This window comes from Herpailurus yagouaroundi, unplaced genomic scaffold, assembly GCF_014898765.1.
Source record: "Herpailurus yagouaroundi ecotype Mexico unplaced genomic scaffold, PumYag 139, whole genome shotgun sequence".
In the NCBI taxonomy this organism is placed as follows: Eukaryota; Metazoa; Chordata; class Mammalia; order Carnivora; family Felidae; genus Herpailurus; species Herpailurus yagouaroundi.
In genome coordinates this window covers 13645230-13659074 of record NW_024412394.1, presented here as the reverse complement: position 1 = coordinate 13659074, position 13845 = coordinate 13645230, and the positions used below count along the sequence as shown (strand labels likewise).

General features: G+C 36.9%; 1 protein-coding gene across 1 annotated transcript in view; it reads right to left on the bottom strand.

Moving 5' to 3' along the window:
• CD2AP (CD2 associated protein) overlaps positions 1-13845 on the bottom strand; it is a 142751-nt gene that overhangs the window by 60645 nt on the left and 68261 nt on the right. The window contains exon 5 of the mRNA XM_040473713.1: positions 12746-12866. Coding sequence (XP_040329647.1) covers positions 12746-12866 — 121 coding nt within the window. The remainder of the gene's footprint in view (positions 1-12745; positions 12867-13845) is intronic.

Sequence of the window (13845 nt, the reverse complement as noted above, 5' to 3'; positions counted from 1 at the left end):
GAAATTTTCCACTTCACTGTTTATTTTTAGCACTTAATTATGATGTGCTTTTACCAGCCCTGGATTGTATGGTCACCCTTTTTGAATTTGTGGATTTATAGTTTGCATCAAATTGGACATATTTTAATATCTTTCTTCAAATATTTTTCCTGACCACCTTCTCTCTCCTCTTTTTCTGTAACTCTAGCTATGTATGTTAGACTCTTTAAAATTATCCCAAGTTTTTTGCAGTCTTTATGCTCTTTGTGCTTCACTTGGGATGGAGTCTACTACTACATTCTCAAGTTCGATCATTTTTTTTCTTCATGCTCTACTGGCAAAATTCCACAAGAAGGAATTCATTTCAGACATTGTGTATTTTGTCTCTAGTAGTCAGTTCCATTTGGTTCTTTTTTTATATCTTCTATTTCCCTCCTCATTAAGCTCACACTTTCGATTACCTCCTTGAGCATGCTGAGCATTTTTTTTATAGTTATTTTAATATTCTTGTTGCCAACTCCATCATTTGTGGTCCACTTTCTATCAATCAATTTTTCCTCCAAATTGTCACATTTTGCTACTTCTTAGATATATAGCTGGTATTTCATTTTATTCAATGTCAGTGAGTGCTAGATCTTGTTCTAATCCTTTAAAAACCACTGGTTCTCAACCTGGGGTGCTTCTGTACCCCAAGAGATACGTAGCAGTGTCTGGAGACAATTTTAGTTATTATAGCTGAAGAGTGCAACTAATATTCAGCAGGTACAGATCAGAGATGTTTATAAACATTCTACAATACACTGAATAGACCCCAAAAGCAGAGCTATCCTGCCCAAACGTCATTAGGGACAAAGTTAAGAAACCCTATATTAAAGAAAACTGAGCTTTTTCCAGCAAACAGGTAAGTATCTGCATACCAGTGTGAAGCTTTTTCAGGGTAGACCTAGAATAGCTGCTATTTGAAAACCCATCTACTCTCACTTCACCCTTCCACTGAGTTACCCATGTATTCAATGAAATCTCTCAAAACCAAATGGAGAGAATTCAAAACTTTTTGACCTTAAGTTCTGGGAATTATTCATGTTAATCCCCAGTAATTACTACTCTTCACAAACTGTTCACGTCTAACCTCACGAGGCCGCACCCCATACAATGACAGATTGGTATTCAGCCAAATACTCAAGGTAACTCTGTAATCACATTGCTAGAGCACTTTCACTTTCACTTTCTCTCTCCCTCTCTCCAGGTAATCAGTTCCACAATTCTAACTATCTTGGCTTGGTTGAACTCTAATCTCTAACTCCTCAACAAAACTGACAACCTTCTGTTGAATTTCACTCTTCCTGCACTACAGTCCAAGTATTACCTCCTGGTAGAAATTCAGGACAATGATAGGGTTTTCCTTATTTGCCCTTTTCTCAAGTATCTCATTCCTGTGCTGCCTATACTCTGAAAATACTTGTTTTTGTTGTTGTTGTTGTTGTTGTTGTTGTTGTTTTGTTTTGAGAGCGAGAGAGAGCGAGAGAGAGAGAGAGAGAGAGAGAGAGAGAGAGAGAGAAAGCACATGTGAAAAGGGAAGAGTGGCAGAGGGACAGGAGGTGGAGGGGGAGAGAGACGGGGTGGGGGGGGAGAGAGCAGGGAAGGAGAATCTTAAGCAGGTTCCATGCTCAGGACTAAGCCCAATGCGGGGCTCAATCTCATGACCTTGGAATCATGACCTAAGCCGAAATCAAGAGTTGGATGCTCAACCAACTGAGCCATCCAGGCGCCCCTGAAAGTACTTGTTTTCAATAATTTGTTCAATTTCCCAGTTTTTAAGGTGGGAAAGTGATTCCACACTGTCTTACTCCCTCACTGCTAGAACTGTGGTCTAAATATTGTAATATACAGCTTCAATAACCAGCCTATCAGACAAAACAATATTCAGACAGAATAGTATGAGGTCCCTACTGAGAGGCCTTTTAAAGTGAAACAATCTATGGTATTAATAAACCATACTCTGACAAATGCAACTTCATCAAATGATTTTAAGGTGCAATTTCCAGTTTTTAGAATTATGACCAAAAGTGAAAATATTCTTTTAGATTTAGTGACTGTAAACTTTACTGGAGTCCTTAAAGCGTATCATTAAAATAAATGCCTAGATATTAAAAGTATCTAGTACTAATAGATAGGCTGATTGCTTTCACCTCATTGAAAATTGTCAAAACTACTATATTATTAAATCAATGGTTGGAAGGCAGTATAGTATAGTGATAAAGCACATGAACTTTAGAGTCAAACCTTTTTTTTTTTTAATGTTTATTTATTTTTGAGAGACACAGACAGAGCATGAACGGAGGAGGGTCAGAGAGAGGGAGACACAGAATCTGAAGCAGGCTCCAGGCTCCGAGCTGTCAGCACAGAGCCCGATATGGGGCTCGAACTCACGACCGTGAGATCATGACTTGAGCCGAAGTCAGATGTTTAACCTAATGAGTCACCCAGAAGCCCCACAGAGTCAAACCTGCCTAATTCATATCACCTCCTCTACTATATGTGCCCAGTGTCTTCACCTGTAAAACAAGACTCTTCATAAGACTGCTATGAGGATTAAACTGATTCCTATAAAGTGCTCGACAGTGTCTGGCTCAGTGGCTCTTATTTTTAATGAGTTTAAAGATGTATTACTGAGCACCATTCAAGTTAAGAGACAACATGATAACACAGAACAAAAAACAAAAGGAAAAACATCTTAAACACAACAAGGAAGAATGGGAGGAGAAGGGGAGAGGAGAAAGGAAGAAAGGTATATGGAGAAGGGGGTTGGGTGTGAACAGGAGGTTTTATAATCGGAGAAAACAGAAATCTTACCAAATGCCTGTATACTTCATCTGTCAGACTGTCGTGAATTGCTAAGCTTGTAGAAAAATTCTATCTACATTTCATGTGTGCCACTGTCAGAAAACGTAACAAGCAAGTAAGTCTTCCTATTAAGCCTAAAACTCTCTCTTCCTTTTGTATTAAATCTCTATAGCAAAAGCCACTTAATGGCTTACACCTCCAAATAAAGTGACTTAAAATAACCAAAAGTCCTAAAATATAATTGTTGGGAAAAAAAAAAGGAATCTTTATGTGAGCTGTACTGAGTGCTAAAGAAAAGTAAAACAAAGTAGAAACTTGATGAAAATACAAAGCATTTGATAGAAGCAATCCAAGTTCACTTTTTTTTTTTTTTTTTTTTTAGAGAGAGAGCATGTGAATGAGGAAGAGGGACAGAGGGAGAGAGGGAGAATCTTAGGCAGCCACCACACCCAGCATGGAGCCTGACATGGGGCTCAATCCCACAACCCGGGGATCATGACCTACAGAGAAATCAAGAGTTAGACGCTAAACCGACAGAGTCACCCGGGTCCCCCGGCTCACTATTACACATTAAATGGGGAACTAATGTAGAGTATCTTAAAGTAAAACACGTAAACCAAGTAGGACTTAGAATCTAAAGTTGCTAGCATAAATTCCCCCTCTTTTCACTCCAAAGAATATCTTTCAGCATTATTCAAAGATTTTGAAAATAATCCTACATTTCCTAAGAAAATGTTGTGTGTGTTTTAAATAGTTAAAATCTGTATTCTTTAGTTCCTAAAGAGAATCTTCAGAAACAGCATCTGGCTATACAAAGACTCACAATGTATTACCAGTAAAAGTATCAAAGCCCCATAACAATTTTCCTTACAAAGCTGTTCACTGGGAGTTGTTCAAGGTGAATGCCAATGTGGGAATACAAACACCAAAGTAAGTGTGCACCACCTTAAACCCTGCAGGCCAAGCTGCAGACCACCAAATTTCCCTCCACCACCTTTGGCACTTCCAGCATATACCCCATTCCACAAGCATCCCGTGCACTAGCAACAAGCACTATCTTCTTTTCCAGAGCCCAAATAATCAAATGAAACCTCTGCTGACTCCTTCTAAGAGAATGAACCCTCCCTACCCATAAGAAATCAGAACTTCTAAAGAACAACCCATCAGGGTTTCTTAGGTTTCTTAACCATTTCGTGTCATGCATGCATCTAGTAGCCCGAACCCAGAGGAATGTGTGGCTCAAAACATTGAACTGGGAGGACCCTTTTAGTTTCCTCAAAATTCTGACCTCTCATTTTTAGCATCTCTCCTCTTTCATAGAAAAAAACCAAAAAACAAAAAAACTCAGACATCTCTCCTTCAGTTTCCCGGCACTAACGCTGGTGTCTCTCCAATCAATTGAGACTAATCATGATACCTATGGTGAGAATCTCACTTCCTCTACCTTCTGGGCAAATCCTGTTCTGGTGATCAATCCCATTCTTCTGAATTTGCATCTTCAACTCCTCCCTCTCCACTTGTTCTTTGCCACTGAATATATGTTGTTCTCAACTGCTGCACTGCTTTATACTTACTCTCTCCACTGCTTCCCCACCCAATCATCTGTCTTTACTGCCCTTAGGCAGGTCATGAATGATCTCTTTGTCCCTAAATCCAAGATTACATTTTATTTATCTTACTTATCTTACTTAACCTCACAAGCAGCATCAGACAATACTGCCTATGTCCTTCCTGAAAAACTCTCCCCTTGACTACTGCACACTCATGGGTTTCCTCCTGGCTCTCTCTCTCTCTCTGTGCCTTCTTGGTCTTCTTTTTAGTAATTCTATCTCAACTAATACCATGAATGTTGCTATATAGGATTCGATCCAAGGCTCTTTTCTTCACTCTAGACAGTCTCTCTAGGTGATCTCATCTAACTCCAAAGCTTCTGCAAAGGCTGTGCAACAGGAATGTTCCTTACATCTTTAAAACTGTAAGGAGACCAACATGAACAAAGGGGCGAGTTAAATAGGAGACAAAGAGAGGTAGGGGGAGGCATATGTAGATGCCCAGTCACATTTGTAGCCAATTTAAAAAGACTCTGGTTTTACTTTAAGTAAAATATGTACCTACTAGAGGGTGAGCACATTAACATTCAGGAGGCAGGTAACAGCAAGTAACAGCCTACTGCAATTGTACAGCAAAAAATAACTTATACCAGAGTAGGAGCAGTATTTAGCAGGTGACAAAATCAGCTAATGAATGTGAGATTAAAAGAGTTAAAGATGAATCCAGCTCTTTGGTTTAAATAAAAGAAAAATGGAGTTGCATTAATTCAGATGAGGAAGACAGTATAGATCAAATTTAGGTGCAAGGAAAAGAAGAGATGATCACTTTGACCAACTTAAGTTTGAGATGCCTATTAGACATCTAAAGGGAGATTTTTATAGGCTTAGGGCAGGGAGGAGACTCACACACAGCAGAAAATACCAGAAGCTATAGTCACTGGCTTTATAGAATAAGGGGGGATATTGAAATCAAGGCCTACTTAGCAAATTAAGTGGAATGTAAAAGATTACAAAGGACATCTAACAAAAATGGTTAAGTATATTTGACAAAATGAAAAAGGAGTCGTTTCATTTTATAAAAATGGAAACATAACACTTCCATAGAGAAGCAAAGCTTTTCCTGAAATTGATTATCAGAAGACACTTATCTTGAGACTTTATAAAGAAATCACCAAGTAATAGAATAGATTATAAACTTACCACATTCCTATAAAAAATGTAACAGTGACTTTCTTATATCTTTTATTCTACAGTTCTTCAATGAAAACTGAGGACATAAAAATAAAGTGCCCATGACCTGCCTACACTGTCTTGAGTAAGGATTATCTTCTTAACATTAATAGCTGGAGTTCAACTGGCCAAACCAAGAAGACCATCCCATATATTTTAGTTTATTAAAGAGAACAGCTTTACTAAATGTAAAGGGGTATAAGGAGAAACCACATAAACTAATCAAATGTGCTGGATATGGCTTTTCAATACTACTAAGCAAAAAATAACATTTTGTAATGTAGAGTCAACTATAATTCTTATAACAGCTACTATAAACACAACATACATACCAAATAAGTAAAACAATAAAAAGACTGTAATAATACCAATTACAGAGTACATTACATTTCGTTAGGACATAGGAATAGTGGATCAATTCTTCTAATCATAATGCATAAGATGGAACTCTTAAATCAGAACTTAAAAGAACTATATTCTTTTATCACTAGAGGTTTCTAAAGTCCTTATAAAGCACACACTCCTTGGCATTCAAATCAATATGCAAAAACTTTCTGCCCTAAAAGTTAGAGTTTTTTAAAAAATGGAATTATAGTGTACTTCAACCACTGACTTCCCACCCCATAATCACAAAGCTCCACATTTAGAATGTGATGTTATTTTAAAGGGGTTAAGCAAGCAAGGAAGTACATTTTTAGCAGATAAAATTCTGCAAAGTTACTAAAATTCAAACAAGGCTGAATAGTGCAAGAAAGTACCCAAAGTACTTATAAAAAATTATAAATACAAAATATAAAATATAATAAAAATTTAAATTGTCCATCTTTTGCTGGTGGCCCTATATGGACGTAAACTTTTGCACATATTTTAAGGGCTGAGTTTCCATGGCATCATACACATCATTTCACCATAAGCTTTAATTTGTAACAAATTTTAATGTTAAAAATAAATATCAGAAAATCCAGTTACCTATGAAACATAAGAAACAATAACACACATAAGAAGTAATTCAGGGGATAGTGTTAAGTAACAACTGTACCACTAAATTTAAACCAGATGTTTTCAGTATTTGTTTGTTCTCTAATGGTTTTTACACATCCTTAAAACATAAGTCCTGACTTTAGAATACCAAGTATTCTCAAATAAGTGTAACATAAAATATCTGTTTTCTATGACTCTTCTATATCTTCCTATCTCATTGACTTTCTATCTTTCAATGTAATCAACATCTGCACTGAAACAGATTTCAGCGTCCCAACCCCACTGCACTCCAACTCCTAGCAATAAAAACTGCTCTGCTTAACACAACTTTATCAGGTCACTATTCAAATACAATTGACTCCACATTTAAAAAAATTTTTTTGAATGTTTATTTATTTTTGAAAGAGACAGAGTGCGCATGAGCAGGGGAGGGTCAGAGAGAGAGGGAGACACAGAATCCAAAGCAGGCTCCAGGCTCTGAGCTGTCAGCACACAGCCTGATGTGGGGCTCGAACTTACAAGTCGTGAGATCATGACCTGAGCCGAAGTCGGACGCTCAACCACCTGATCCCACCCAGGTGTCCCACGGACTCCACATTTTTTTAAACAGGCAAATTAAAGGAAAGAATGAAGTAAAGAAGTAAAAATAAAACAGTGTGGTAAGAAAAGTACTAACATCCATTATGCTTCAAAACTTGCCGGGTACTATGCCAAGTTTTCTCTATACACATAATCTGAAAAATGAGGACATGCTTAAATGAGGTACTGATTAAATAAAGGACATTAGACAGACATTGACCAAAAGACAAGTTTTTAAAGGATTCAATTATTTGTTGCTTCAATTCATACAGTTTAGAGTACAGCCTTAGAGAAATTTAGAATCTTAAAAAGTTCATTGCAAAGTTAAGGAGAAAAAATACATCCAAAGAACACTTAGAAATGCGAGGCAACCTAAAAATGGAAATTTGCACCTTTCACAAGGCTACTGGCCATCACCATTTCGTACTAAATACCCATGAAGTTAGTGTTCTTTTCATTAATTTTTTATTACGTGTACAAAGCTAAAAAGTACACTTCAACACCTTTAAAAGCCCGATGAGTCTTTGTTTTTAGTTTATTTACTTTTTGAGAGAGACAGAGACAGAGACAGAGACAGAGAGAGAGAGAGAGAGAGAGAGAGAGAGAGAGAGAGAGAGAATCCCAAGCAGGCTTCACACTGTCAATGCAGAGTCCAATGCAAAGCTCGAACCCACAAACGGTGAGATCATGACCTGAGCCGAAATCAAGAGTTGGACGCTTAACCGACTGAGCCACTCAGGCACCCCAAAAGGCAATGAGTATTAAATAAGGGATTCTAAAAAGATAATCAATGATAGCATATGTGGCGGATTGTATTCTTATTTACATTTGGCGTCTCAGCTTGTAGAAAAATTTATATATCCCTGCTCTGTTTGACTTAGACATGACCATGGCTGTCCAATACAGTATTAGTGGAAGCAATATGTGTAAATTTGGAGCAGAAGCTTTAAAAGCCATGCTCCTTTTTCCCTGCCTTTGCAAGCATTAAGCCATATGTCAAAGAGCAGACTCCATCAGTTTAAGTCCCTACATAACTATGTCTTTAAGCCTCCATGATTTTTAGGTTGTTTTCACTGCAGCATATTCTGAAAAACATATTATGCTACAGTTTATTTAAGAAAGAGGGGAATAGACAAATACATGTTTTCCTGTGTACCTGCATAAACACACACTGGGAGGATACCAAGAAAGTACAAATGCTTGCTATACGAAGCAGATGAGAAAAACCGGGTGGATGGAGACAAGTATTATAATACACTTTTTTTTTTTTTTTTTTTTTTTTAAAGAACATATAGGGGAGTGTGGGTGGTTCATTCAGTGAAGCATCCAACTTCAACTCAGGTCATTATCTCGCGGTTCATGGGTTCAAGCCCCACACTGGGCTCTCTGCTGTCAGCACAAAGCCTGCTTCAGATCCTCTGTCCCCAGCCCCCTCTCTGTCCCAACCCACTTATGCATGCATACTCTCTCTCAAAAATAAAAATTTTTAAAAGAAAAAGGTTTTTATATTATAATGTACATTTTTATGTACTAGTTTTTGATATTTTTTTTCTATTTTTGAGAGAGAGAGAGTGCACAGGGAGGAGCAGAGAGAAGAGGGGGACAGAGGATCCAAAGCAGGACCTGCACTGAGAGCAGAAGAGCCCAATGTGGGGCCTGAACTCATGAACCATGAGATCATGACCTGAGCTGAAGACAGACACTCAACTGGCTGAGTCACCCAGATGCCCTTATATACTAATTTTTGAACCAAGAGAATATATCATCTAGTCATATATGTGTGTGTGTGTGTGTGTGTGTGTGTATACGTATGTGTGTATATGCGAACTATGTACCACATGAACTAATAGGTAAAATTTTATTCATATCATTATATGTATACTTTCCAGAGAGTGTACAGCTTTCATGTGCTTCTCAAAAGTGAACCAAGAAACATGAAGAAAGCAATACTCTTGCCTAGAGGCAATAATCACCCTCAAATGCTGACTGATCAACCCCTGATTTTAAAAGCACAGCGCTCTATGCAAGTAGGCTAACCAACTGTAGCAGAGATTCATCTACTTTCCCTAGAAAAAAACAGTACCATTATCTTCTGTTCCGGAAAACAGATGACATCATCAACTGGAATGAGGGCTACCTGCTCCATATATAAATTATGGAGTTTTATTTATACTATTTTTCCTCAAAGGGCTGGCACTATAAAAAGGCACATAAGTGACATGAGATAAAATATAATACTCTGGAGTAAAAATTAAACAGCTCATAAGCTATTCACTTCTTGGACCCTTCTAATAGTCTCTGCCCATAAATAGCTGCCTATAAATAGCTGACAGCTTGGGGCGCCTGGGTGGCTCAGTCGGTTAAGCGTCCGACTTCAGCCAGGTCACGATCTCGCGGTCCGTGAGTTCGAGCCCCGAGTCGGGCTCTGGGCTGATGGCTCAGAGCCTGGAGCCTGCTTCCAATTCTGTGTCTCCCTCTCTCTCTGACCCTCCCCTGTTCATGCTCTGTCTTTCTCTGTCTCAAAAATAAATAAACGTTAAAAAAAAAAAAAAAACGCACAAGGAACTTGAACAGATACTTCTCCAAAGATGATACACAATGGTCGGCAAGCATATAAAGATACTCAACATCAGTAATCATCAGAGAAAAGCAAATCAAACCCACAATGAGATAACATCTCATACCCGTTAGGATAGCTAATATCAAAAAACAGAAAGTGCTGCTAAGGATATGGACAGATTAGAACCCTTTACACTGTTGGTGGAAGTGTAAAATGGGGCAAACACTATAGAAAATTATATTTAGCACTTCTTTAAGAGATTAAAGAGGGGCGCCTGGGTGGCGCAGTCGGTTAAGCGTCCGACTTCAGCCAGGTCACGATCTCGCGGTCCGTGAGTTCGAGCCCCGCGTCAGGCTCTGGGCTGATGGCTCAGAGCCTGGAGCCTGTTTCCGATTCTGTGTCTCCCTCTCTCTCTGCCCCTCCCCCGTTCATGCTCTGTCTCTCTCTGTCCCAAAAATAAATAAACATTGAAAAAAAAAATTGAAAAAAAAAAATAAATAAAAAATAAAAAAAAGAGATTAAAGAAAGAACTATATATAATCCAGCAATCCCACTTCTGGGTATGTATCTGAATTGAAAACAGGTCTGAAATATCTGTATGCCCATGTTTTAGCAGCATTATTCACAACTGCCAAGAGGTGGAAACAATTCACACATCCATGAATGGATGAACAGCTACACAAAATGCAGTACATACATACAACAGAATATTATTCAACAAATGAACTTTATGCTAAAAAATGATCAAAATGATAAGTTCCATATGTTTTTTACAACAACCATTTTCCAAAAAAAAAAAAAAAAGTCCATATAGAGGAAAACAAGGGCAAGAATGATTAGAAGGAAAAACACACAAGTTTAGGACATAACATCTTCTAAAAAAGTTGCAGTCAGAGCTACATATTATATTTGCTTTTGTTGTTGTTTTAAGACAGCACACAAGCAGGACAGGGGCAGAGAGAAGAGGAGGGAGGAAGAAAATTTTAAGCAGGCTCCACCCCCAGGGCAAAGCCTGGCTCAGGGCACAACACTGGGCTCAATGTCATGACCTGAGCTGAAATCAAGAGTCAAACCTTTAATCAAATGAGCTACCCAGGCACCCCCAAGCTGCATATTTTATTTCTAATATTTCCTGGAACATTTCTGAGAAGATGAAAACCTACAAAGTAAGTGACAAACAATATATTCCGTTTAGAACTATATTTCACTAGTACCTCTTATACTCAGATCATTTTACTCCAGACTAAAATGTACTAAAATTTGAGTTCATATCTTGTCTCATCGCCCAGAGGCCTGGACCTTAAGCTTCTGGACTGCAGAGGGGATTCTGTGCCCTCACAAAACCAAACTAGCACTTAGCACACAAGAAGCTTAAGAAACATTCACTGATTAAACTGGCCTCTACCGCTTCCTAAGGTCATATATTTTATTCTAAAAGTAAGATTAGAGTTAAAACTACTACTGATTTTTTTGAAAAAATTTTAATGTTTATTTTTGAGAAAGAGAGAGAGACAAGAGTACAAGCGGGGAAGCTGCAAAGAGAGGGAGACACAGAATCCAAAGCAGGCTCCAGGCTCTGAGCTGTCAGCACAGAGCCCAACGTGGGGCTTGAACTCCTGGACCGTGAGATCATGACCTGAGCCAAAGTCCGATGTCTAACTGATATTAGATTGTGTCTAACCCAGGCACTCCTATTAAAACTGAACAGAAATAAAAGTTCTTTAGAGAAGAATGTCAAGTAATAAACAAAGATGGGATGGTGGAGTTAGAAAATCATCATTTTGCAACTATCGAAGTAATAACTAATTCAGGCAAAATTTATCCATGGATGCTTAAACTGTTGGGAGAAGTTTGATGAGGAAACAGGATATTTACAAAGTCTCCAAGTATCTCCCCACAAGACACTTACCAATTATAAAGGGAAAAAAAGTACATTTACTGGCAACACAATTTGAACCAAGGAATCAAATTTCACATCACCAAAAATAAAGCACACAGACATCATGTGCCTTCTGATACAATGCAATGAGATAGCATCATTTTGTAATTCTGTCAATAAAATACACCCTAAAACTAATGATGAGGAATCCGGAGAGAAGCCCAAACTGGGATCTACTATATAAAATATCCAGCTTAAACTGTCAAAATCGTCAAGAAAAAAGTAGAGAAAAGCTGGGAAACAATACTCAAGAAAGAAACTTGAGAAACAAATTCCCTCCATGCTTTTCCAGAAATAGGAGAAAAAAATAGTTATATAAAGCATTATTAGAATTAAATCTGTATATGAACTATGGATTAAATGATATTGTCAAATTGAATACTGTCAATATTTAATGTCTTAATTTTGATAAGTATATTAAACCTCACTACATATACTGTTCCATACAGAAAAAGAGCTACTTATCCCTGCATTACCACTTATGAATTTAATTTCTCTTAAAAAAAAAAAAAAAAACTAATTCCACAGCAATTCTTAAAAATAAAAATAATAAAAATAATTTAAATTTAGCTTGGGATAAAATGCTCTTGATCATAGCTTTACATGGTGAGCAAATTTAAGATAAATTTGCAGGTGAGTCTATAAATGACGGCAATCACAAAATAATTAAATGACATTCTGGCTGCACAAAAAAATGTAATTATCTCAATATGGAAAAACACAAAAACAAGTTTTTTTTTCAATTCCTAAAATCTCTGAAGTAGGCCATGTGCAAACTCAAATCAAAACACTGTATCATTACATCTTAAGTGGGAAGAAATCAGAAAACATAAGGACTATCAATTCATAATCAGGGTACTAAACATTTAGTTTGGGTTGAAACAAACATCAGAGAAGGAAAAATATGAAAGTATTTGCCTAGGAATTTAGTTCATTTTAAGTCCCTGTCATAAGCTGCTTCATAAAAGTAGAAAAACTGAAGCTCAGAGTTCAACACAAGAACAGAGTTTCAAATAATACAGAATAAACACTAGATCATATATAATTTTATTTAAATCTATTCAAAAATTTTAAACAATCTACCTGAATCCTCCTGGGCTTCATGAGTTTCACCATCATCTGTTACCTCTAATTCTTTCACAAAATTTGAGGGAAACAGTCCCAACTTGTTGTTCAGGGTTCCACTCCACCATCCTTCTTCTACCTGAAAGAGTTCACAACTCAAAAATGATAAAAATTTCCCACTGTGGGAAAATTAAGCCACATAAGTGAGCACAAAGTTAATGACGCAAAATAATCCCTTTAAATCTGTTAAGGAAATACAATGGGGAAAATATATTTTTAGTAAATTAAATCTAAATGGATTAGATTGATCATATATAGGATTAGTCATATCGGTAGTATTTTACAACATTTACAACAAGAATTTGTAATCAAGTGCAATGTATGACATAAATAATTGTTATGAAAATATCAGATAACCAAGAATAAGGTATTAATAGCAGGAAATAGATAGCTCTCTCCTGGAATGTCACTTCTTTTAAACCCAACTAAGTCTCAATTTGTAATCATTTCAATATTTATAATCTATTTCATATATTATTTAAGTACATGAAGATTTTTTATTTGGAAAAAGCTTGATGAATATAATTTCCCTTTGAAGTGACTCTTAACCCAAGTAAGAAAAGAATCACTTATTTTTAAAATCCAGATACTAGGCTCTTCAAAACATTCCCCCCCACCTCAACCAGAAATATCTTCCGGAACCAAACTCTTTAGAAAAATATTTACATTCACTAATCACAAGGTTACTCAGTTTCATGAAGTTATTTAATAATATGTAATAACTGCTTTAAAATGTAGAACTTCTAAAAAAAAATTTAAGAGTAAACTATTCATTCTAAAAATTCACTTAACAGCAGTACATGAAATATCATAGGTAGAAAAGGCTCTTTATTCTGTTTAAAATATGTTTTAAGTGTTTTTCACCTCAGAATTACAAAGCAAACTTTAATACGGTATTCATCCAGCAGGCACTCACTAGGTATAACACCTTGGTGTTAACTACTAGGGAAAGACTGGTATTTGCGTATGAGAAATCCCTGCCCTTGAGTGAAATAACCTAAAGAAAACAAACACTAAGCAGGTAGTTACAATACAATGCGTGCTGTAACAAAACTATG